This window comes from Lissotriton vulgaris, chromosome 8, assembly GCF_964263255.1.
Source record: "Lissotriton vulgaris chromosome 8, aLisVul1.2, whole genome shotgun sequence".
Lineage (NCBI taxonomy): Eukaryota > Metazoa > Chordata > Amphibia > Caudata > Salamandridae > Lissotriton > Lissotriton vulgaris.
Window position 1 is genome coordinate 1,282,661,079 of NC_141696.1, and position 25,365 is coordinate 1,282,686,443.

General features: G+C 43.8%; 1 protein-coding gene across 2 annotated transcripts in view; it reads left to right on the forward strand.

Moving 5' to 3' along the window:
* The window catches only part of CRYL1 (crystallin lambda 1), a 555,279-nt gene that overhangs the window by 78,468 nt on the left and 451,446 nt on the right, over nucleotides 1-25,365 (forward strand). For both annotated transcript variants that reach the window (XR_015299353.1, XM_086935212.1), the window contains exon 3: nucleotides 6,238-6,364. Coding sequence is in view for 1 of the 2 variants with exons in the window: in XM_086935212.1 (XP_086791338.1) it covers nucleotides 6,238-6,364 (127 nt within the window). In the remaining variant the exon portion in view is untranslated. The remainder of the gene's footprint in view (nucleotides 1-6,237; nucleotides 6,365-25,365) is intronic.

Consider the following 25,365-nt stretch of genomic DNA (forward strand, 5'->3'; position numbering starts at 1 on the left):
ATATATTAGAGCACAGTGAGGTATTGGCAAATATTTGCAATACATTTGCTGATATTTTCGGCCCTCATTCAAACTTATTATTAGGGAAATAACTATTCTTAGAACTACACAAACATTTATTGACAGAATTGGCTCTGATAGTGACCAAAGTGACAAAAAGAACGAATGGAAAAGCAAATACTCCCAGTAGTGAAGCCAATCCCTGGTACAATAAGGGTTGTCGTAATGTCAAGACAGAATTAATATTGGCAACAAAAAATGGTAGCAGGACCACAATAAAGGATACCAGGATTAAATATAGAAAAACTCTTGAGAAGGCCAAAAAAACATGGGACGATGTAAACTGGTCCAATCTGCTTAAAGCAGCTTAAAATAAGGACCAATTGGGTTTTTGGAGGCTCGTGGCTAAAGAGAATAAAACAGGAAAGGAAGTAACAGATATTTACATTGATGCAGCCACTTGGGTCGATCACTTCTCAAGGCTATATGCAGCTCCAGATACTGGTATGACCTCATTTAATGACGGGTTATTATTTAGTCCAAATGAAGACCAATTACTTTTTGATCTAGAAGAAACAATATTGGCGATTAGTGTAGTTAAACCAGGTAAAGTGCCCGGACCTGATAAAATTCTGGGAGATCCATTCAAGCATGATATCAGTGTCTGGGGCCCCATACATTAACTATCTATTTATGTAACGCCATAGTAGCGGGCGTTACATACAAGAAACTTGGAAAGGGGGGGACATTTTTACAATTTTTAAAAAGGGAAATCGTTATGACCCAGTAAATTATCGCCCTATCAGTTTAATTGATATTTTACAGAAAAATTTTGCAAGGCATATTTTAAATCTTATAAATATATGGATTGAGGAGAACACTGTACTTTCTGAATTTCAGGCAGGTTTTAGACTTAAAAACAGCACAATAGATCAGGTCTTTAGATTTCATGTTTATATTGGAAATATGCAAACTTAAGAAAGGGACATCTTTAAGTTGCCTAAAGGCTGCGTTTGACCTTATCCCTCGGGCTTTGTTATGGGAGTCACTGAGATGTCAAGGGTTGCTGGTTAACCATGAGGTTACATGAAAATAATTATGCGAAAGTTAGATGGGGTTCAAGGTGCGAACTAACAGGACCAATCTCCATAAAAAGGGGCGTTTGCCAAGGATGCGTACTGGCACCCACACTATTCTCACTATATGTCAACAATATTCCAAAATATTTGAGTGGCTGTAAAAATGATGCACCAAAATTAAAGGGTGAATTGGTGCCAGCACTTTTATTCGATGACGACACAATATTAATATCGCAAACACCCAAGGGACTACAATGTTTATTAGATTAGTTCAATACATATTGTAATGCTAAGGGTCTTGAAATTAATGTTAGTAATACTAAAAACATGGCCATAAATCCCCACAAAACTTTTCGGGAAAACATAGCTTTGAATGGTCAAAAGTTGGAGTACTTACAGAGTTTTAGTTATTTGGGTATTTCCCTGGATACTAAGTTATCATGGAAGACCCAAATAGAAAAAAGTAAGATAACCCTGACACAAAATACGTTGCCAATTATGAAAAGGCATGGGAACAGTTTTACTAAGGCTGTTGCTCCAGGACTGGAGGTGTTCAAATATAAAGCCCAAACTGCAGCACTATATGGGGCTGAAATAAGGGGACCCTTCAGTAAAAAGAATTTTGAGGTGAGAGAAAACAATTTTTATAGAGCACTTTTAAGTCTTCCTGTACGCACACCACTAATGCCAATTATTTTGGACCCGAACATAAAACGTACTGATCACTATGTAATCTTAAAACTTCTTGCATTGTGGGTAAGACTTTGGTCAACACCGGAGCAGTTAGATTATAAGGATGGTCTAGAAGAAATTATAAAGTTGGATCAGAACAAAAGTATTACATGGCTTAGACATGTTTGTTTATGGCTGAAAAAGATTGGTCTTTCACAGTTTTGGGATGACCCGTTTTGTCCCAAGCTTCTAAAAAAGTATTCAAATCTACTTTTTGGGCCAATATTGAAAGCAGTGTACTATATGATGCAGCAGGTGGGGCGTTCACAACAAGGTTCCTTTAGTTTAAAGATATGGCATATTTTGAGCCTTTCCTGGACGAGATACGCCCTCAACTTGCCAAAACATTATATATGAAACTAGCAGCCCGTCCCGACGCTGTCTGGGAGCAATTAGGCTTCAGGGCCCCCGCCCGCCCCGACGTTGTCCGTGGGTCCCCCGGAGCCTTCCTCCATATATTGCAGTATTATACCTCTATGTTTACTTTGTACGCTTTTGTAACCTATCACACGTCACTTTTTCCTCCTGTAATGTAGTATTATACCTCTGTTTACTTTGTACGCTTTTGTAACATGCATACGTAACTTTTTCCTCTTGTAATGCACCGTTTGGCTCACTTTTGTAATGCTCTGTTTGCTTCCTCTTGCTCACGATGTACGCTTTTGTAACCTGCTCACGTAACTTTTTCCTCCTGTAATGCACCGTTTGGCTCAATTTTGTAATGCTCCGTTTGCTTCCTCTTGCTCACGATTTTCATTTTTGCTTCATTTTTCCGCCGCTCACCGCTCCTAAATAAATAAATAAATAACCTACCTCATCAGCGGCTCACCGCTCCTCCCCGCCTGTCCGCCGCTCCTCCCCGCCTGTCCGCCGCTCCTCCCCGCCTGTCCGCCGCTCCTCACCGCCTGTCTGCCGCTCCTCACCGCCTGTCTGCCGCTCCTCACCGCCTGTCTGCCGCTCCTCACCGCCTGTCTGCCGCTCCTCACTGCTCCTCCCCACGCCATGTCCGCCGGTCCCACCGCTCCTCCCCACGTCATGTCCGCTGGTCCTTCTCGCGCTCCTGGATGCCGTTCCTCCCCGCGCTCCTCACGTCAGCACGCACGTTGCGGCCGGCGCTTCTTCCAAGGGACTACTTTTTTTCTGTAACATTTTTTAATAACGTATATTTATTACGCTTATATAGCCTATGTCCATCTGCACACCCTCACGATTACAACGATGTATCGGGTGTGTGGATTGGCGCTGTGGTTCCCGAGTTTACCCGCCTCAAAGGTTCAAAGTTCTTCCTTTATAATAGTAGTATAGATTTAGATATGGTATAATATACATCAATACAGTTGTAGCAAGTTGAGCCAGTAAACATACTGAAAATGTCGATGATTTGTGTACTTTATGTTCAGGCAAAGCCAAAGAAAATGACCTGCATATTCTTTTCTTTTTTCCTGTATATGCGGAGGCTAGGAAAAAATGGATTAAACCGATTTGCTTAAACCTAGGAACGAGATCATGCAAAGAAGCGGATAGAATTTCAAAGACTGACACTGCACAGGTTATTGTCTTTTACGTTATTAGATTTCTGCTAGCAGTTAATTTTCTAAGAGCCAAAGTAGGTTTAAAGCTATAGTGTATTGTCCATATTTTCTTGAAATTTTTGAGTTAATATAGTTGTCTATAAGGAAAAGATATAGGGAATTGTACGTACCATGTATTAGTAAACATAAAGCTATTAATTGTCTTCCATTTTAATAATATTGGAGTCCTATAAAACGGATGTGGAATTTAAGCCTAATACCATGCGTTTTCCTCTTTTTAAATAATGATGCCTTTTTAACATATTTATATAGCATTTATGTTGTAATACTAGGGTATAAGGGACATACAGGCTCCTTTCCATTTGTATCTTTTTGTATAAATTGATCGCAAAGGTTTTTATTTGGACAATTTGTATTTGCATTTAAAGTTGTATGTGTTTTTATGCATCTTGTATGGCTTAAAAGAAGCAAAATGAAGATTTTGAATGAATTCCCAGTAGACATTTTGTCTTGCAATGCTGGGTGGGCGCATATTTTACTCCTGCTACTTCTTGCGATATCTACAAGGTTATCCGTAGTCACGTCCAACCAAAAAGCATACTTTGCATCAGTTAAAACAGGTTAGGAGATCAGATAGGTGCTCTGGGAAGGGCAGTAAGCTTGACCACTTGAGCAAGACTACTTCTAGAGAAGATATCTGCTCTCTACTACTAGAGTGAATGTGAGAACGACTTCAGTTTTTGTGAACACAGCATAAACACTATTTTCCTACTATTAGTGCTGGGATTGGACCCATCAACATAAAGTGCAACGTTAAACATCATTGTCAGTTTGTATTTGAGGTCATAGCTTGATTAGGTCGGCAGTGGTTATCAGTCATGGTTCGCCATCTGGGAAGAGGGGAGCACAGAGGATTGATTTAATACAGGATACCTTAAAATGGGAATAGGAGGAGAAGAATGTAACATTTCATACTTTAACAGCCTTGACATTGAAAGATGTTCTTTGTTTGTAACAAGCAAGAGGACCTCAACTAAGTGATAAACCGCAGCTGTGATTATAGAACTAAACACTAAATTTGTATCCCTTCCACCAAGTGGGTAGCAGTCGGCACTTTACTTAAAAATTAAGGTAAACCATGTTACCTAAACATAGTGGCAGTGGCGGCTCCTCCTCTATGGCGGAGGAGCATTGTCCCACTGCTTTTTAGCAGTGTAACGTACAGGAAACATAAAATGATAATATCTTTAAAGTTATTATCATTTTATGTTTCTGTGCTGCTTAGTTGGCGGGTGGGGCTGCTCTGCTCTTGGAGCAGGGCAAGGCAGGGGAGGAGTGGTTTGCCCACACCTAAGTGTGCAATGACTATATGGTTGGCCCTCTCTGGCTTCCCAAACCAGTCATGCGCACTTTCCCCATTCCCCATGCAGGCTGCATTACAGCCTATGCGGAGAACATGCCCAGGCCCCCATTCCCTGGTCGAGCGTCTAACCAGGACGCTCAAAACCAGTCACAACTCTGCATTCCTGAATTGGTAATCATGACAATGATGTATAATGTGCTATTTACTAGATACTGTCTGATATGGATATATTAGAATATCAACAGATGTATAGAAGTTATTTCATGATAGTCTGTAATATGTATAACAGTGCAAATGCCAATAAACAAATAAAAAAACAACAAAAAAAACGCTGCATTGCACCATTGTGATAGGTCAGGGGAGCCTGACTACGCTTCCTGTGCCTCAGTCTGAGAGCAGGAGCAGAGACGCAGAACCCGGCCCGGCCCGGCAAGTGTTAATTGTATTTTTTTTTAGTTTTTTTGTTTGCCTTGCGCATCTTTTCCCCCCTCATCGACCTTGGGCGCCAGCACCGCCGCGCCACCCTCGAACCATACCAGTAGCTCCACCCTCCTAAGAAGAGGAATAGCAGCTTCTGCAAGTTGTTGTCTGCTTTCGATCAGCAGCAGCGTGCAGGCGGGAGAGGGCTTTCTAGTTCAGACTCCTGCTGGGCAGAATCTGAGGGGTCATCATGCCTCCTTTTGTTGGAGTCTCCTGGCTGGCAGCAGTCAGGAGCCTCACACCTAGAACAAATGCAGCAGAGGGAAACAAAGGCTCACACCTTGTTAGCACTTCACACATACTTGAGAGGCAGCTTTTCTCTTCATTCAGGCTCTGTTTAGGAGATATGCATGCACTGTAAATATAACAGATTTGTTGGTCTTTCCCAGTATTTACAGAAAACAAATAGCAATTATATGGTGCTTACTACCCCTCAGGAGGCGTTGTAATAATTTCAATTTCACTATTTTTTCTTGTTAAAGACTATGGGTAGAGGAAGTTTACGCTGACAAAAGGCAACATTGTTTTATGTGTAGCTTACAAAAGGGTGAATCTTCTGCCTAAATCGGGAGGGTTTCTCTGTGTACTCCAAATATGCTCAAATGTACTCATGATAGACCTGATAAAGATATATGTGAGGGCTTAAAATGTGATGTCACTTCTTATGATGCCACTTCTTATGATGCTACTTCTTATGATGCCACTTCCTATGATGTCACTTCCTATGATGTCATGTGCCATAATGTTATGCGCCATTATGTTTTGCGCTGTGATGTCACACGGCATAATGTCACTTGCATCCTATACTGACTAACTAGGTTAGTCCCCCCACTTATTTTTTTCGGACTTGTGCCCTATTTTTAGGTTCACTTGCATCGCTGAACACTCACTCAATACTTGCTACTCACGAATATTCTTACAGGAGTCCTTTGTCTGTTTTTTGCACATTTGCATGTAACACTGTTTGTGGTTTCTCGGTCCCGGTGGAGCGTGAGTGGTAAGAAAGGCGCAGTGTGGTCTATCTCACGTGGCTGCTTTCTCTTTTGACCAGGAAACAGATGGAGGAGTTGAACAAATCCGGCATGCTTCGAGGGTCACTGAGTCCAGAGAAGCAGCTGTCGCTGATCACTGGCTGCAGTGATTTAAAGTCGGCATTAGATGGCGCCGTCTTCATTCAAGTAAGTTTATTCCCATTAAAAGAAAGACGCTCTACCCATACATTCCAGTTTACTTAAAATTCCACAGGTTCCGCAGCTAAAAGCTGAACCAGAATGCAAATGAAATGTTTAGCCAGTTATCTGCTGGTACATTGTGTTTCTACACCAGTACTAGGTGGCTACCTGTCTGTCCTGCATTTCAAAGCATTTCACAACCTTCATCGTTCAGCCACCGAGGCGAAGGTCACTCGGATTAGAACGCGTTTAAGACTTTTTTTCTATTACACAATGTTTGGCACAATCAAACTGCAATTATTAATCTCTCTCAAATCGAGCATTTCAGTACCCTGAAAAAGTAATTCCCTCTTGTGATTGTGCTCTACCAGATCACTTTGTTGCTAAGAAACAATCGTTCTTTCCCGATCTTTTTCATATATTTCATTTCTTATAAATATACAATTGTGTTTGGTTTTGGAAAAATACTTAATGCAGGTATTGTACGAAAGAATTTGCTTGACTCCTGAATGCTTATTTTTCTGATTAAAATATATTTTAATATATGAGAGTATGTTCGCTATATTTTAATAGTTTTTTTTTTTTATTAACTATCGCTCAGTATATAGGAAGCATGAAAGTATATCATCTTTATCGACGTGACTTCACAGAAGAACAAAGCATTGTGAATATATCATTAGTAGAGGTGTGGCGCCGCGGCCAGGGCGACTGACTCCGGAATCTGGGGATCACGGTTCGATCCCTGGTGCCAGCGGCAAATTAGCTCAGGACCATGTGACTCTGGGCAATAGCTTGCTTAATCTTCCTTACGGGTCTCTAGGCGCTGGGGTCTCTTGTCAGCAGTTTGGACTGTAGCACTGTTAAAAATATGAATATTGCATAGGAAAAGCAGGTTTTGGGACGATGACGCTCCCCTTTGTCCTAGCTCCTGTGTGACGGATCACCCCTAAACTTTCCAGGAAGGAGCTGAGGTGGATGAACTTTTTTTTCTGAGAAGGTTTTGGGAAAATTAGTCAAAAGGCACCAAAGTTCTTAGCAAAAAAAAAAATAATTTTCCTATGGTAACTAGGTCCTAACTATTGCTACACAGTGACGAATGACGCTGCGTGTGTGTGTTTGTATATATGTATATGTATATATTACCTACTGGCGGTCGCCAGTTGGTAGTTATAGTAAGAACCTAGTTTCAATAGGAAAAGCATTTTTGATTTGCTAATAACTTTGGTGTCGTTTGACGAATGTTCGCGAAATTCTCTCAAAAAAAGGTCTATCCAAGTCAGCTCCTATCCTGAAAGTGTGGGGGTGATTCGTCAAGTGGGTGCTGAGAAAAAAAGGGGGGTCCCAAAACGCATTTTTCCCATGTTAATTTCTGTAGGAAATTTTGCGACTAGCCACAGACCGAACTGCTGAACGGAATTACCCCACATTTGGCAGAAAGGTAGAGCTTGGCCCAGAAAGCGATCTGTTTTTGGTGTAAATCCGTTCAGTAGTTTTTGAGAAATTCAAAAAATAAGAGTCAAAAAATCATTTTCCCATAGGAAACTTTGTGCAAGGCTACAGCCGAAACTACTGAACGAAATTACCCCAAATTTGGCACAAAGGTAGTGCGTGGTTCAGAAAGCGAACTTTTTTAAAATGGTGTGAAACCGTTCAGTAGTTGTTAAGAAATTAGAGAAATAAAAGTTTCGATATCTGGGCGGAGCCTAAGTCGTGTGCGCGAGCTTCACTGTGATTGGCTGGAAGTAGTCCAAACCAGGAAGTGTTTGCAGCCATCTTGTGGCTCAGTAGAAGCGAGTCATCCGAAAAAGGAGGAACAAAGGTATAAAACAAGGGAAGGGGGCATGGTAGAAACACCCTGACCCCCTAGGCCTGCTCAGGGGGTCCTAGAAGGACCCCCAGGGCCCCAAAAAATATCTACATGTTTTGTTTTTTTTGACGTAATTCACGCTGGGGTCACGTGTTTTAATTTAATAAGGCCCTTGGGTTGGCTAGGTTCTGAGGGTATTTCTTAAAAAAGAATTTTGGGGGCTCGCATGGGTTGCGGTGGCCTGCTGGGGTTCGCCTGCCCCGGGGCTTCACTCGTGTTGGGAGGGGGGTTGCACGGCCCCCCTCCTGGAGGTCTGTATGTGCTTATAACTTTGCCGTTGTTTGACGAATCTTTATAAAATTATCCAAAATGTTTCTCTTTTTCTGATTAGGTCCTATATTGAAAGTTTGGGGGTGAATGGTGTTGAAGGGGCTGAGAATAAAGGGGTCCCAAAATGTGTTTTCTCCATGCAGTTTCGATACAAAACTTTACAGAAGACTACAGGTGAATCTGCTGAATGGAATTACGGCATATTTGGCAGGGAGAAAGGTGATGGTCCAGAAAGCATGCTTTTGTTTAAATGGTGTAAATCTGTTCAGTAGTTTTTAGGAAATATCAAATTTTAAAAATATTGATATTTGAGAATTCTGACATGTGATTGGCTGAGGGGTTACAAGCACGAGCGTGTGGCTCATTCGCTGTGAACTGTTGAAACCAGGAAGTGTTGGCAGCCATTTTGTGATTTACTCCGTTAGCTCGCATGTCTCTGGGTAAAAGCCATCGGGTCCGCAGTTTTACCTCTGCGAGGTAATACTGGCATCTGTGTGAGATATGCCTTTCACGCTGCCTTTCCTGATATCACTGGGTCGCGGCTATGGCTTTAGAAGCCTGTTCGTCGGCTCCCACCTCTCTACGTTTGCAAGCTAGTACGTTGCTGTGGGGCGCAGGGGTCCCTTTGCGAGACTATGTGCGAACTGTTGATGAGTCACACTATATGAGCATTGAAAACCCATTTTGTGATTGAGTCAGTCAGCTCCGATCTGTCTGAGGCAACTCTGAAAACATACCGTCGCTCTGTCTGTGAGAGATACCCCTTTCACACTGCTTCTCCCCACATCAGAAGGTAACCCGCCCTGTTCCCATATCACCAGCATACCCTCAACAACCTTATTGGGCCCAAAAGTCTGCCTCTGCGAACTAGTGGTGGGCTTGCAGGTGTTCCAGTGGGATTTCTCGGGGCTGCAGTTGTATCTGTGAAGTCAAGACTGGAAATTTACTGCAGGTCTCTCTCTGTATGATACCCCCTTCACACTCCCTCTGCACAACATCACCACTTCACAGCTATGCCTTTAGAAACCAGTGCGTTGGCTCGCAGCTCTCTACCTTTGCGAGCTACTACGCTGCTGTGTCTCTACCACTGCGAGCTACTACGCTGCTGTTCCTTTGGGAGCGGACGGCCCGTAGTTCACCCTCTGCGAGTCTAGCCCACTGTCCGCAGCTGTCTCTTTGCGAGCCTGTGTGGGAACTGTTCATAAGGCACACTACATGAATATTTAAAAGCCATTTTGTGATTTAGTCCGTCAGCTGGCATCTGTCCGAGGCATTTCTGAAAACATACCGGAGTTCCTTCTCTGAGAGATACCCCTTTCATGCTGCATCTCCCCACATTATCAGGTAACACACCCTCTTCCCACATCACCAGCATACCCCCAACAACCTTCTTTGACCCAGAAGTGTCCCTGTGCGGTTGGACAAACAAGAATCTTAGTCCTGTATAGATTTACAAATAGAACATTTTATTTAAACAAAACAACAACAACAACAAAACTATGTACAGCCATGGCGTGTCATTGCTGATCCATTTGTGATTCACAGCCTGCAAGGCAGAAAGAAAGATAAGATGGTGCACCATGCTTGCAGCAAAGGAGATAGAGAGAGAGAAAGAGAGAGAGGGAGAGGAAGATAGAGAACGAGAGAAAGAGTCACAGAGAGAAAGAGTAAGATACAAGGAAGAGAGGAAGAGAAACAGTGTGAGAGAGAGGAACACAGAGAGAGAAAGAGTGAAAGAGAAGAAGAGAGAAAGAGTGAGCTACAAGGAAGAGAGAAACAGTGTGTGAGAGAGGAAGACAGGGAAAGAGAGAGAGATACGAGGAAGAGAGAAAGAGAGAATCAGTTAGAGAGAGGGAAAGAGTGAGAGAGAGCGAAAGAGTGAGAGAGAGGAAGAGAGAGAGCGAGGAAGTGAGAGAGAGAGGAAGTGAGAGAGAGGAAGTGAGAGAGAGAGAGAGAGAGAGAGGAAGAGAGAAAGGGTGAGAGAAAGGAAGCCAGCCAAAGAGAGAAAAAGTGAGACAGAGAGGAAGACAACTAGAGAAACAGTGTGAGCGAGAGGAAGAGAGAGAGATAATGAGTGAGAGAGAGGAGGAGATAAAGAAAGAATGAGACCGAGAAAAAGAGAAAGTGTAAAAGAGAGAAAGGAACAGATAGAGAGGGAGTGTTGAGACTGGAAAAATCTTTGCAGCTCACCTTTGTGCCAACGGTGTGTCTCAAACCACGTGCCGGGAGATAGTGCAGACCTCAAGTTTAGTGATCTGAAAGATGAAGAGAGAAAGAGTGAGAGAAAGAGTAAGATACAAGGAAGAGAGAAAGAGAAACAGTGTGAGAGAATAAGGCAGAGAGAGAAAGAGTGAGAGGGAGGAAGAGAGAAAGAGTGAGCTATAAGCAAGAGAAAAACAGTGTGAGAGAGAGGAAGACAGGGAAAGAGAAAGAAAGAGTGAGATATGAGGAAGAGAGAAAGAGAGAATCAGTGTGAGAGAAAGAGAGAGAGGAAGAGAGAGAGAGAGAGAGAGAGGAAAAGAGAGAAAGAGGAAGAGAGAGAGAGAGGAAGATAGAGAAATAGTGAGAGAGGAAGAGAGAGAAAGAAAGAGTGAGATATGAGGAAGAGAGAAAGAGAGAATCAGTGTGAGAGGAAGAGAGGGAAAGAGTGAGAGAGGAAGAGAGAGAGAGAGGAAAAGAGTGAAAGAGGGAGAGAGATAGGGGAAGATAGAGAAATAGTGAGAGGAAGAGAGAGAAAGAGTGAGAGGAAGAGAGAAAACGAGTGAGAGAGGAAGAGCGAGAGAAAGAGTGAGCGAGGGTAAGAGAGGAAAAGAGTGAGAGAGGAAGAGAGAGAGAAAGAGTGAGAGATGGGAAGAGAGAGAGAGAGTGAGAGGAAGAGAGAAAAAGTGAAAGAGAGGAAGCCAGCCAAAGAGAGAGAGTGAGACAGAAAGGAGGACAATGAGAGAAACAGTGTGAGAGATAGGAAGAGAGATAAAGAGAGAAACAGTATGAGACAGAGAAAAAGAGAAAGTGTGAGAGAGAGAAAGGAAGAGATGGAGAGCGAGTGTTGAGACTGGAGAACATTTTTGCAGCTCACCTTTGTGCCACCGGTGTGTCTCCAACCACAAGCCGGGAGGTAGTGCAGCCTTCAAGTTTAGTGATCGGAAAGATAGTATAGAATTAGTAATTGAAGAGAACATACAACTGCACACGTGTAATTCTATTTTTCTGTAATGCGCAATAAGGGTGGTGCACCCCATCCATTCCCACTGCTTGGAGGTGTGCGCTCTTGTGCGCACAGACTGCTGCAAACTATCCACTCCCACCGCCCAGAGGTGACTGCCCGCTGCTGCTGAAAGAAGACTCTCTGCTCACCTTTTGCCACCGGCGTGTGTGTAAGAGGGTCAACCACGTGCCGAAGCAACTTCCTCTGTCGTTGCGTACATGCAACACGCGGTCCAGCTGAACTCACAATTTACACTGGGTGTTAATTGTCAGGATGGCCACGCATTATCGCAGATTTTTCGCACGTTCAGCTCTGGAGGTGTTGAGGGGGGGAACGTTGATTCGTGATTCACAGCCTGTTAGATGAAAAGCAACATAAGATTGTGTGTTATGTGAACTCTGACTATCTTGAAAACTATCTCTGGCTATTTCAGCTGCAATAGTTCTTCCTTGATTTATCTCTTCGTTCAACATTTGGAGATAATTTGGAAAAATTGTACATTCAATGCTATCTTTACATGCATTGAAAGAATCCTCATAGCAGTCACAATGCCCAAGTAATTCCATTTCAGCCTGCCAAGGTTTGAAGAGTTGCAAAAGAACTAAATAGAAAAACCATCTTTTATCTGGAGTATCACAACTTAATTTCTTGTGATTAATCAGATTTCCTTTGTCATGCTTTTACATACATCCTTCAGATCCAATTACAGCGTATTTTCCTTCATTTATATTTTCTGTGATTTTTAAAAAAAACTATAATGTTGCAGTATTTCATATAGACATATGTTTTCTTGGTATAGACTTCTATTTGGATAGTACGCATCCAACATATTTGTTTTCAGAATATCTGTACTTTCTGTTTCATTCAGTGCCAAGTATTCAATTTCTTGTACAGATTTCAAAACTCGATTTCGTGCTGTAGCAAGACCAAGATTTATCTTGACTTTGAATATAAACTTGCAGATGTCAATCGATCCGAACATTCGTAGGGTCCAATTTCTCGATGTGAAAGCATCTTCAAGCTGAAGCTGTACAATGTTTTGCTAAGTGTCTCTCCTACAAAATTTCCTCTCACATTTCTTCCAATTCTGTCTTCTCAGACTTGGTAATATATGACGTGACATAGCGAGCAACAGCAATTGAGTTATCTGCAACATATAGTATGACCATATTTGCATTCCACATCTTCAAAATCACCGGATTGTAATCATTTATGTACTTCGATACTTCTGTTCTTTTTAAATTATAAGTATTTTTGGGTGATTTTCGGGTGGTATGCCTCACTGCTAACATAAAACTGTTCCCTCTTACTTTGGAAATTACTGGACGTGGAAAGCCAAATCGACATCTTGTGTAAAATGTATTCTTTGACTTATATTTCCGTCGGCAATACTTTCCACATCGATGACTTCCACATGCAAATACGCCTCACTAATCGAAGGGAGTCTGGTGCTGTGGTCGGTGCCACGAAGTTGAGGTCACTGCCATTCAGGACTCAGGACACAGTTCCACTTGTGGGATCGTCTTGTGTTGAACAGGGTTAGTGGCACCACGTGTCGCGCCTTGTGTTGAACAGGGTTAGTGGCACCACATGTCACCAGCCTTGCATATGGAAATATGCCTCACTGATCGAAGTCTGGTGCTGTGGTCGCTGTGACGGACTTTGTGTCACTACCATTCAGGACTCGGGACACAGTTCCACATATGGGATTAGCTTGTGATGAACAGGGTTAGTGGCGCCACGTGTCGCCGGCTTCTGTTGAACAGGGTTAGTGGCACCATGTGTTGCAGCTTGCGTTGTACAGGGATAGTGGCACGACGTTTCGCCTACTTGTGTTGAACAGGGTCAGTGGCAGCACATATCGCCGGTCTTCTATATGGAAATGCGCCTCACTGATCGAAAGGAGTCTGGCGCTGTGGTCGCTGCGACAGACTTTAGGTCGCTGCCAATCAGGACTCGGGTCACAGTTCCACATGCGGGACTGTCTTGTGATGAACAGGGTTAGTGGCACCACGTGTCGCTGGCCTTCCATATACGCCTCACTGATTGAAGGGAGTCTGGTGCTGTGGTCGCTGCCACGGATTTGGGGTCACTGCCATTCAGGACTCAGGACACAGTGCCACATGTGGGATCTACTGTGCATATGATGTGTTGTCCGGGCAGGCCGTACTGGACTGCGTCATCTGCAATCGCGTGTCACTCTGAATTGTGAACCCTACTCACCGCAGTGGAGGCAGGAGGCAGCGGTGAGGAAGGGTCTCTCAGGCACGTGGCGTTGACTTGAGCAATGTCTGTTGTCTACTGGACTGCGTCATCTGGAATCGCAACGCGATCTGAATTGTGAGCCTTACTCACCGCAGTGTAGGCCGGAGGCAGGGATCAAGAAGGGCCCACATGCACGTGTTGTTGACTTGAGCAATGTCTGTTGCCTACTGGACTTCGTCATCTGCAATCGCGACTCGATCTGAATTGTTAGCCTTGCTGTCCGCAGTGTATATCGAAGGCAGTAGTTTGTACAGACATAAGTCCATGGTGCTGTGCCGCTGGGGGCCTGTGTAGCGGAAGCCAGCGATCGGCTGAGGAGGTTGGCGGTCGCAATGCCGGCCTCGTGGCAGAGTGAGGGGCGCCGCCCTGGCAGACGCGTTGGCCTTCCCACAAGTGAACCACGCCCAGAGCTCCGGCCTATTTATTCACACTCCTACGCTGAAGTGGCGTACGTCGGACCAGCCCAATCCGGTTACGCTTATGCTTACAGGGGGGGGACACAGCTACATGACTGAGATCTTCCCTAGTGTTTGACGTAAAATGGTTGGGTTCACTGTCCACAACACTACAAGCACCAGTAGTATTTGTGCACATGGAGAGGTGTGTGTTCTGCATAGTGAGATGTGTCCAGCACATCACCGCTACACTTTGCATTGTGTGCATTGTTATTCATGGGTGAATTGCTTCCTTCACATATAGTTTCACATCTGTCCCAATATTCAGCTATTGTGTGGCTGAGGGGCCATGCCATTTTCAGAAAGTTTGCTGTCTTGTTCTGCGCTGCCTCAGTGGTAGGGGGGTTCCAGGGGTGGTGCTGGGTGTTGTGGCGTTCTTGGGTGTTGGAGCTGCTTGAACAGTAAGTCTCCGACATGTGTTGGTATTCGGATGTGGCTCTGGGCTGGGCTCCCTTTCATACTGTATGTAGTTGTTTAATATATAAAAAACAAGAAGACGTTATATAGTTTAAATCCAAATAAAAATAAATTACAAAAAATATTTTTAAAATATTAAAATTACAAAATATCACATTTTCTTTTCAAAATGAATGAGAAAAACATAGGTTTTATGAACAATATAATTAGAAATTACTATTTAAATAACCTTTGAAATTCACAAAAATACATAGGTCTCAGGAACATTATAGTTAGAAATTAGTATTTTAAAAAACCATTCAAATTTACTGAAAAAACGATTGCCACATTTCCCAACATTGAGCTATTGTATGAGGGACCATAACGTTTTTGGAGGGTTCGCTGTCCTGTTCTGCACTGCCTTGGTGGTAGTAGGGTGAGGGGTGGTACGGGAGTAGGCCCTGAAATTTGAAATGTGAAATTCACTGAAAAAAAACATAGGTTTCAGGCATGTTATAGTTAGAAATTAGCATTTAAAAAAACCTTAGAAATTCACTGAAAAAACCATAGGTTTCAGACATGTCATAGTTAGTTGGACATTTCACTCGTACAAAACCACAGAAATTTCCCTGTGACTCACGCCCTCGCAATGCACTGCTGATGACGTCACATATTACATCATTCATGACTTGGTCAGTGACATCCCTGATAACATCACTGATGACATCTCAAAGGACGTCACTGATGACATCATCCAGTGAATGTGTGTTTCTATAAAGTTTAAATATGTATTATATATATATGCCTAGGTGTATTGAAGAATGAGTAGGTGTATAAGTGTCTGGATGGCGGATTTAGTAGGTGCGTGAATGTTTAGGTGAGTGATTACATGTGTCTTACTGAATGCACAGGTTAGTGACTGATACAGACATTCACAGAGTTTAGTTTGTCAGTTTCATGATAAGCTCAAACCAAATAATCAGCCAGGGAGAAACTCCTGTTGGAGCTCACCCTCTTCTAAGGAATATCAAAGTCAGTGAGTCACAGCCCCATGAAAAGACACAATAGATGGTTGCAGTTTAGATTGAATGCTTTGCACCTGCACTTTATTCACCACTGTGATCACAGTGTGACAAAAGCTGGTGAGCTCCCATTCTAATATGAGATGTGCACCTGCAAAGTATAACTAGACCGAGTCTTCAGGGGGTCAGATGCCCATCCTTCTAAGATCTGGCCGCAATAAACAGAGTTCAGGGAGAATAACGGGGTAGCTAAGAATTAATGACTCATGTATTAACTTGAACACGCATTTGGCAACAACAACTGTAAACAAGCAACGGTAAAGCCAATGGGCATAATTTTCTGTTTGGGTAGGTGTATGGTAACTGTTGAAGCCTTTGTGTATTGCCCCCGTCCTAGAAAGCGAATCCCGCAATAACATATCATATTGTGCTAAAGCACCATGAAAGCTAGCAGTAAGGTGTCTTTACTGATTTGACAGCCCTCGCAGAGTTAAATTGTACATTCCGAAAATGTGTGGTAAAACGAGTCGTAGGATGAAGTTTGCAATCGATCTGGGGAGGCATTCAGATGAAAATACTGGATCGTAAATACTTTTGACAAAGACTAGTATATTCATTCCATTTGTGAGAATGCCTATTTGTGGGCAAAGCAGTGAATTCAACAACTTGATCTAATGAACATGCAAGAGTGATTAATGAAAAGCACTGTGATTTTGTGACAGACTGAGGAATTCAAAGAGCTAGCACTTCCTAAACAAAGCCTAAACCAGCAATTAAAATGCCAGAGTAATTACATTAAACAGACACAGGATCTCCATTCGAAACCAGGCGTCATGTTGTGTCTGCAGTCTGACAAACCAACTATTTGATCCCATCACCAAACCCTACAAAGAACGCATATGTCACAGTGTAAACATCCTCACAATATCATGGCATTGAATGGCAGTCTTCCAATCATGGCAAAGCGTGAAAAACACATTAAATGCAGTATCCGCATAGGGCTGACACAGAGCCCGCTCTCTCTGTACTTTTTGTTACTGTACTTTTTTAAAGAAATGATAGGATGAGGTATTTTAGACAGCATGAGCTTCAAAATAGCTTTGCAAGCAGCGCTTTCAGGTGGAAATACATTTTTTTGTTGGACATATTTGGAGGACTCATTGTGTATAGTTTAGGTGACTGGGGAACGTACAAGTACATTTTGAAAATGTCTCATGCCTTTGTCTCATGCATAAGCTTCACACCCCATCACTATGACTCGATCAACGCTGGCCATGTTGTAGAGTTTTTTTGGTCGAGCATTCGAGACCTCTTGTATATGCTTCAGTATATACTTATATGTGTATGTACTTTGTGGGCTCTGGAGATCAGCCCTAGGACTTGTCTCATTCCGCGTAGGTACTTTTTTTCTGTTTAACTGCCTCTATTGAGCTTTCTTGATAGAAAACGACCAGCAGAGGTCAGTAAAATACCAGAATCACTTTAGCATTCTCTAGATTCCACCCCAAAGAACTAGTCTTCCACAAGCACTCGTAGACAATAATATTTTTTTCAAATCTTGTAATATCAGTGATATGACCACCCCTGATTTTATATTAAAAACAGAGATTTGGCCTGTACAATTTCCTGCTGAAAGGTAATATTTATCTCCATATGTTCCCATACCTGGAGTATCACACAGTTTGGTGCTTACTTTCCCTCCATGTTAAAGAACAGTAGATGTTTCAGCACCCAGGCTAATGTGCTGCATAGCTAAATACATATAAGGTCCCAAAGGCAAGACCGATTGCATTGCAAATGCTTGTTTTTTTTACTTTCACCCTTGCTGCACAGCAACCCCCTGCGAACCCCTCCCCCGTTGCTGTACAACATAAAACGAAACCGGCATTTGCAATGCAATAGGTGTTGCATTTGCAAGAGTTGAAGCTCTTGGCATTGTAAATGATAATGCCTTTTATGTATGCGATTGAAAACCAACACATAAATAAAAGGCATTGTCATTTATAATGGGAATTGCTCAAACTGTCGCAAATGCGCGACTACTTTAATGGACGTAGCACCCTCTTTCTTTAGACGCTGCTTGCCGTATTCAGCTCACTGTGAGCTGCGTCTAAAGAAAGGGGCGTGGCCACCATTAAAGTGAGCGGTACAAAAGGGGGTGGTGATGGACGGAGCATCTGAACCAATCAAACACTCACACCCAGTTAACAGATCTGGGTTTAATCCATCACCGTTCTTTAGCCCACTCTGCCACCCCAGTTCAGACATGGCCATATGCAAATCAGTCTGACTCTGTGCCTCATGGGAACAGTCCAGCCCGAACTGCCAAGCCATGCCTTCCCTAGACCAGGAACAAGCTTCCTAAGACTGGTTTCTGGCATTACAGCAGTCTTCAGCCAGGCTTGCTTGAATCCAGGGGCAAAGTGAGCAAGGGACTCACGTCTGAGCATACCCTGCCAACTTATGGCAGTGGTTGTACTAACTTTTGACATATTATTACGGCCGTTCAATCAACGAAGACTCTCCATACAGATTGAACACTTAGGAGAGGAACTTTGGTTGGGTGGTCGACTGTATGGCCAGCACTGAGAAACCGCAACTTGAGGGATACGGGTCGACTTACAAAGACAAAATACGAACATGTCTACGCATTTACTATATTTGCCTTGAAAAAGTCTCTATGAGACGAAACACGTGTCGGCGGTGTGAGCTGTGAAGTTTTTTATATGCCTATGGATACATAATAAAGAGTTGGAACAATACGACTTAGCTTGGATCTCTGAATTTGGATCTTGCTCTAGAATTATGGACATTGCATATTGTTAATTGTGAATGAACTTAAAAGATAATATTGTGCTTCGATAGATCCAGAACACTTATCTAGGTTTCCCTAGATTAACTACTAATTGGACATTTGGAGAGTGGTGTGTGGCCTGCTCTGATTTTTCTTTTTGACGGTTTCTTACCTTTATTTTAACTGCAGACGCAAGTACACAAAATATTGTTATTTATCACAGAAGAACTGTTTTACTACAACTGACGTGACTGCAAGTAGAAAAGGATCAGTGCTATTAATGGAGAATTTCGGACAAACCGGCCTCCAATGAAGAAATGACTTTCTTTTTAGAAGGAAGTTGATCTCGGTTTGTAAACCAGTTCTGCGTCCCAGCATCAGCAAAAAAACATATGAGACACTAACAGAAATCCTGAAACATTATATTTTTGCTTAGTCTCCAAAGACATAGTAGCTGCTAGACTACAGTGTGAATAAGATTGGGGAATTGTGTGTGAACATTAACAAGGAAGAGAAGGCATAGGGGTGCAACCAGCAGCTGTTTTCCTATGTTGCTGAACAGTAGGGCCTTTCTGTTGTGGGTGTAAAGTGGCAACTTCCTGTGGTGAAATTCTACAGGATACATTGAACATGGGTGGAGAACTTCACAGGCTTATCGTTCCGCTTTAATAAGGAGAGAAGAAACCAGAAGAAAACAAGCCTTGGCAAAGCCAATAGTTCTAGCCTATGCAAGAGCTATTGGCTTTGCCAATATGTTTTAGCAATGTTGTACACCAGAATGGCTGCTGTTCAGCATGGGTTAAAGTAAGTAGGATGGAGGAGAGTGGTGTGGAGTCGAGTGTCGTGAAGTAGAGGTGAGTGGAGTGTTATGTAGTAGAGTAGAGTGGCATGGAGTGGCATACAGTAGAGTTGTCTGGCGTGGAGAGGAGTGGAGTAGCATGGAGTAGCGGACAGTGTTGTGTAGTGACATGGAGGGAGTACAGTGTTGTAGAGTGGAAGGGCGTACAGTTGAGTGGGACATTGTGGAGAGCTGTGTCAGAGTAGAGTAGGAGTGGTGTAGAGCAGAGTTGAGTGGCATAGAGGGTGTTGCCTAGAGTGGAATAGAGTGGCGTACAGCGGAGTTGATTGTCATAGAGTAGAGTTATGTAGTGTGACAGAATAGAGCAGAGTGAAATGGCATGGGCTGGCATAGAGTGAGTTGCTTCGTGCAGTGCTGCAGAGTAGAGTGTCCTAGGTTGCAGTGGTATAGAGTACAGTGTAGTGGTGTGGAATGGTGCATAGTAAAGTGACCGAGTGCAATGGTGTCGAGTAGGGGGAGAGTGCAGTGGTGCAGAGTAGATTGGTATAGAGTGCAGTGGCGTAGAAAGTATTGGTTTTGAATAAAGTGGTGTTTAGAGCATTGGTGTAGAGCACAGTGGTACAGAGAGCAGTGGTATAAAATTGAGCGGCGTAGTGTTGATTGGCGTGGAGTGGATTGGCGCAGAGTGGATTAGAGAGGCATAGGCTGCAGTGGTATAGAGTAGATTGTTTCACAGAAGAGTGAAGTGGCGAAGAGTGGAGTGGTGCAGAGTAGAGTGGATTGGCACTGAGTACAGTGGCATAGAGTGGAGCGATGCCAAGTAGAGTGGCGTAGAGTTCAGTGGCGGAGAGAGCAGTGTTGCAGAGTCAAGTGGAGTGGCATAGAGTGGAGTGGTGCAGAGTATGGAGTGGTGCATGGCAGAGTGCTGTGGCATAAGAGTGGAGTGATGCAGAATAGACTGATGAAGAGTGCATTGGCACAGAGTAGAGCATCGTAGAGTGGAGTAGTGTCAAAGAATGGCATACAGTGGAGTAGAGTGCTCTGGAGTAGAGTGTCAGTGGAACAGAGTTTATTGGAGTACATGATACTAGAGTGGAGTATTGTAGAGTGGAGTGTTGTAGAGCAGAGTGGAGTAGAGTGGCCTAGAGTGAAGTGGCATAAAGTACAGTGGTGTAGAGTAGATTGGCGGTAGAGTGCTGTGGCCACTAGCATTGGTTTTGTGTAAAGTGGTGTAGAAAGCATTGGCGTAGAGTGCAGTGGCACAGAGTAGAGTGGAGCAGATTGCAGTGGTGTAGAGTGCAATGGTGTAGTGATGAGTGGTGCAAGGTAGAGATCCGTGGCGCAGAGTGAAGTGCCATAGAGTGGAGTGGTGTAGTGGCATAGAGTGCAGTAGAGTTGAGTGGTGCATAGTAGATTGCAGCGGCATAGAGTGCAGTCATGCATCTTAGAGTGTCAGAGTACAGGGCCGTGGAGTACTGGGTCGAAGAGTTGTGCAGATAGCAGTGATAGAGTCAGTGGTGCAAAATGCAGTGGTGTAGAGGGACATAGCGTGCAGTAGGGTAGACTGCAATGACCTAGAGTAGAATGTTGTAGAGTATGGTGGTGTAAAGTGAGGTGGTACAAAGTAGTTGGTATAGGTGCATTGGTTTAGAGTAAAGTGGTGTAGAGTACTTTGACATAGAGTGCATTGACCTAGAGTGCAGTGGTTTAGAGTACAGTGGCATAGCGTAGAGTGGGTTAGAGTGTAGTAGCATAGAGTGCAGTGGCGTAGAGTACAGTGGCGTAGAGTAGATTGTTTTAGAGTGGAGCGTTGCTGGATAGAGTATAGTGGTGCAGGGTAGAGCACATTGGCATCGAGTAGAGTGGGAGTAGAGTGACACAGCATTTATTGCAATGGCATGGAGTGGCGCAGAGTAGATTGTTTCATAGTAGAGTGATGTGGTGTAGAGTGGAGGGGTGCAGGGTAGAGTAGAGTGGTATAGAGTTGTGGCGTTGGTGCATTGGTGTAGAATTCAGTGTAGTTGAGTGGTGCACAGTGGCATGGCCTAGACTGGAGTGGTGTAGAGTGCAGTGTCATAGAGTGCCATGGTGCACAGTAGATTAGAGTGGCATAGAGTGCATTGTTGTAGAGTGCAGAAGAGTGGCGCAGAGTATAGTGGTGCAGAGAGTTCAGTGGCAGGGAGTTCAGTGGCGTAGAGTGCAGTGCTGCAGAGTAGAGTGTCATAGATTGCAGTGGTATAGAGTACAGTGTAGTGGTGTGGAATGGTGCATAGTAAAGTGACCGAGTGCAATGGTGTTGAGTAGGGGAGAGTGCAGTGGTGCAGAGTAGATTGATATAGAGTGCAGTGGCGTAGAGAGTATTGTATTTGAATAAAGTGGTCTATAGAGCATTGGTGTAGAGCACAGTGGTACAGAGAGCAGTGGTATAAAATTGAGTGGCGTAGTGTTGATTGGCGTGGAGTGGATTGGCGCAGAGTGGATTAGAGAGGCATAGACTGCAGTGGTATAGAGTAGATTGTTTCACAGAAGAGTGAAGTGGCGAAGAGTGGAGTGGGGCAGAGTAGAGTAGAGTGGATTGGCATTGAGTACAGTGGCTTAGAGTGGAGCGATGCCAAGTAGAGTGGCGTAGAGTTCAGTGGCGGAGAGAGCAGTGTTGAAGAGTCAAGTGGAGTACCGTAGAGTAGAGTGGAGTGGTGCAGAGTATGGAGTGGTGCAGGGCAGAGTGCTGTGGCATAAGAGTGGAGTGATGCAGAATAGACTGACGAGGAATGCATTGGCACAGAATAGAGGGGCGCAATCCTGCAGAGTGCAGTGCCGTAGAGTGCGCTGTTGTAGAGTGCAGTGTCTTAGAGTAGTTCAGAGTGGAGTGGAGCAGATAGAAGTGACATAGAGTACAATGGTGCAGAGTAGGATGGAGTGACATAGAGTGCAACGGCATAGAGTGGAATTTTGTATAGTGGCGTAAAGTCCAATGGTGCAAAGTAGTTGGCATAGGTACAGAGGCATAGGGTTTATTGGCTTTGGGGAAAGTGATGTAAAGTGCAGTGGTTTAGAGTAGAGTAGTATAGTGTAGAGTCAAGTGGCATAGGGTGGTGCAGTGTAGACTGCAGTGACATAGAGTGGAGTGGTGCAGCTTGCAGTAGAGTGCAGTTGCCTAGAGTAGATTGTTTCAGAGTAGAGTGAAGTGGAGTGGTGCAGGGTAGAGTATAGTGGTGCAGGATAGAGTGCAGTGCATAGAGAATGTGGCATAGAGTAGAGTGACATAGCATTGATTGCAGTGGCATAGAGTGTCATAAAGTGGTATTGAGTAAATTGATTTAGAGTAGAGCAGGGGTCTTCAAAGTGTGGGGCGCGACCCCCAGGGGGGCCACGGAGTGATTGAAAGGGGGTCGCGCATTCCCGATCACACTTCTTCCCCAGGCCCATCTGACTACAGGGATTCAGCACCCCCTCCTCCCCCATAGTGTGTCTCAGCTCGAGCTGCTGTGAGCTGCGCTGGGCTGTGTCTGCAGTCTTATCTCCAGCACAGCCCGGCACACCTGAGTTTTTCACAGGTCGTTAACGGCCATTTACATAGCTTTTGAAAACTGGTCACTGAGGCTTAGTTTTTTTTTTATAGTTCCAGTACCCCCTGGACCCCAACTCAGCCTTTCCCTTACATTTGTATTTTACATTTACTGCAATAGTGTGAGAATAGGAACAGTAATGTTACATGAGGAGAAAATTACAAGTGAACAAAGTACAAAAGCAAACGTTAAGTTACATGAGGCAAAAGTGACAATAGTGAGCAACCAAAATACAAGAGGTAGCAAACGGTACATTACAGGAGGAAAAAGTGATATGTGTGCAGGTTACAAAAGCGTACAAAGTAAAAGTAGAGGTATAATACTGCAATAAATGGCACACTCAAACACAAGAACAAACGTTACGTAGGCAATGGTGGCACTTGTGCAAGTATATAAAGCAAACAAAATGTGAGAGGTAGCAAACAGTGTGTTACAAGAGAAATGGCTAGTATTTTTTTCTTCTGGCAATTCTACTTTTTATTATTTCTTTTCATGAAATACATTGTGATGCACTCTGACACCTTCGGGTAAAGTCCACGCTATAGAAAAACGCATAAATAAATACATTCGTAATGTGACTTTTAGGTCTCTGTTCCCTTTATCAGTCATGGATCATTGAGGCAGCCCTAGAACACAATTAAAAGTGCTTTCTATTTATATTTGCTATTCCAAGTATGCACAGATGAGTGCTGAAATATACAGCTTTACGTGACTGCTTATTTTTGTACCGTCTGGGACATCAAAATATTGAGCAGGCAACTATAATCATAGGACTGGAAGTATGTTGCAAGATCAGAACATTTATTTCCTCCACCCTCGATCCCTGATTAATGTCATAATAGCAATAGTTTAACCTATATCTTAAACCCTACGCCGCAGTCAATAATATGTTGAGTTACTTCAAGTGTCTGGAAATGCACCCTGCATTCAGAGAACTCACTCCTCATTCTAGCACTTCACTTTCATCCTCACCCTGCATTCACAGCGATCACAATGTACTCACACTGATCACCATGCACTCACATCATTCACCCTCTCACCCTGCACTCACAGTGATCACTCTGCAATCACAATGCACTTGCAATGTTCTCCCTGTATCTCAACCTGCAGTCACGCTACTCATCTGCACTCATCCTGCACTCATGTGACACCTCATTCACCTGCCCCCTCACTGCTCAATTTGCAACTCGCTCAAACAAGCCCATCATTAACCATGCATTCTTCCATCCCACTCTGCACTTATATCCACACTCAAATTCATATGGCCACCTCACTCACCCTGCAGTCACTCCTCTTTCCCTACTCTCATACTGTTGCATCGCTCACATGGGCACTCTTCTCATCCACAGAGGGCAGGGTTTTAGGGACCCCTGCTGCTCCCGGACAGGGCCAGGTGAGCTTCTAATGTGGCAGCACGTATTCCTGCGGAGTGGAAGGCCCATCACAAAGGTTGACTAGACATCTTTCTGATGTTAATTGCTGTATTTTGGTTGTAAACTGGTACTGTTTTATTGTGAGCAAAAAATTGTCAAAATAATGAAGCAATTCTATCCCAAAATAACGTGGCATCACATAACATTTACATTTTCCTCTCACACAATTTAGTCAAGCCTTCCGTGTAATTTGGTCCTCACCTGCCTCGTAATTCCAGAAGCCCTGCCTACAGGTTTAGAAATGTTTGTCAGGAGGGGGTCCTTATGACTGAAAATGTTGACAGGGGGGTCTCGGCACCCAAAAGTTTGAAGACCTCTGGAGTAGAGTGAAGCGACGTAGAGTGTAGTAGTGCAGGGTAAAGTGGAGTGGTATAGAGTAGTGGCGCAGAGTGCATTGGCGTATAGTGCAGGGTTGTGCATTGGTGTAGATGCAGTGGTGCAGAGTAGAGTGCACTGGCATAGGGTAGAGTAGTGTAGAGTTGAGTAGAGAGGTGTAGAGTGCAGTGCTGCACAGTGGATTAGAATTGCGTAGAGGGCATTGGTGTGGAGTGTAGAAGAGTGGCTTATAGTGGTGCCGAGTAGAGTGCAGTGGCATAGAGTTCAGTGGTGTAGAGTAGTGGCGTACAGTAGAGTACAGTGGTGCGCAGTGGTATAGAGCAGATTGTCATAAAGTGCAGGGGCGTAGAGTGTATTGGTTTTGAGTAAAGTGGTGTAGAGTGCAGTGGCAGAGTAGATTGGTTCAGAGTAGATTGAAGTGGCATAGAGTGCAGTGGTGCAGAGTAGATTAGAGTGGCATAGAGTGGATTGGTGTAGAGTGGCAGATAGTGCAGTATTGCAGAGTTTACTGACGTAGAGTGGCTCAGAGTGCAGTGGCACAGGGTAGCGTGGCGTAGAGTGTGGTGCAGAGTAAAGTGACGTAGAGTTACTTGGTGCAA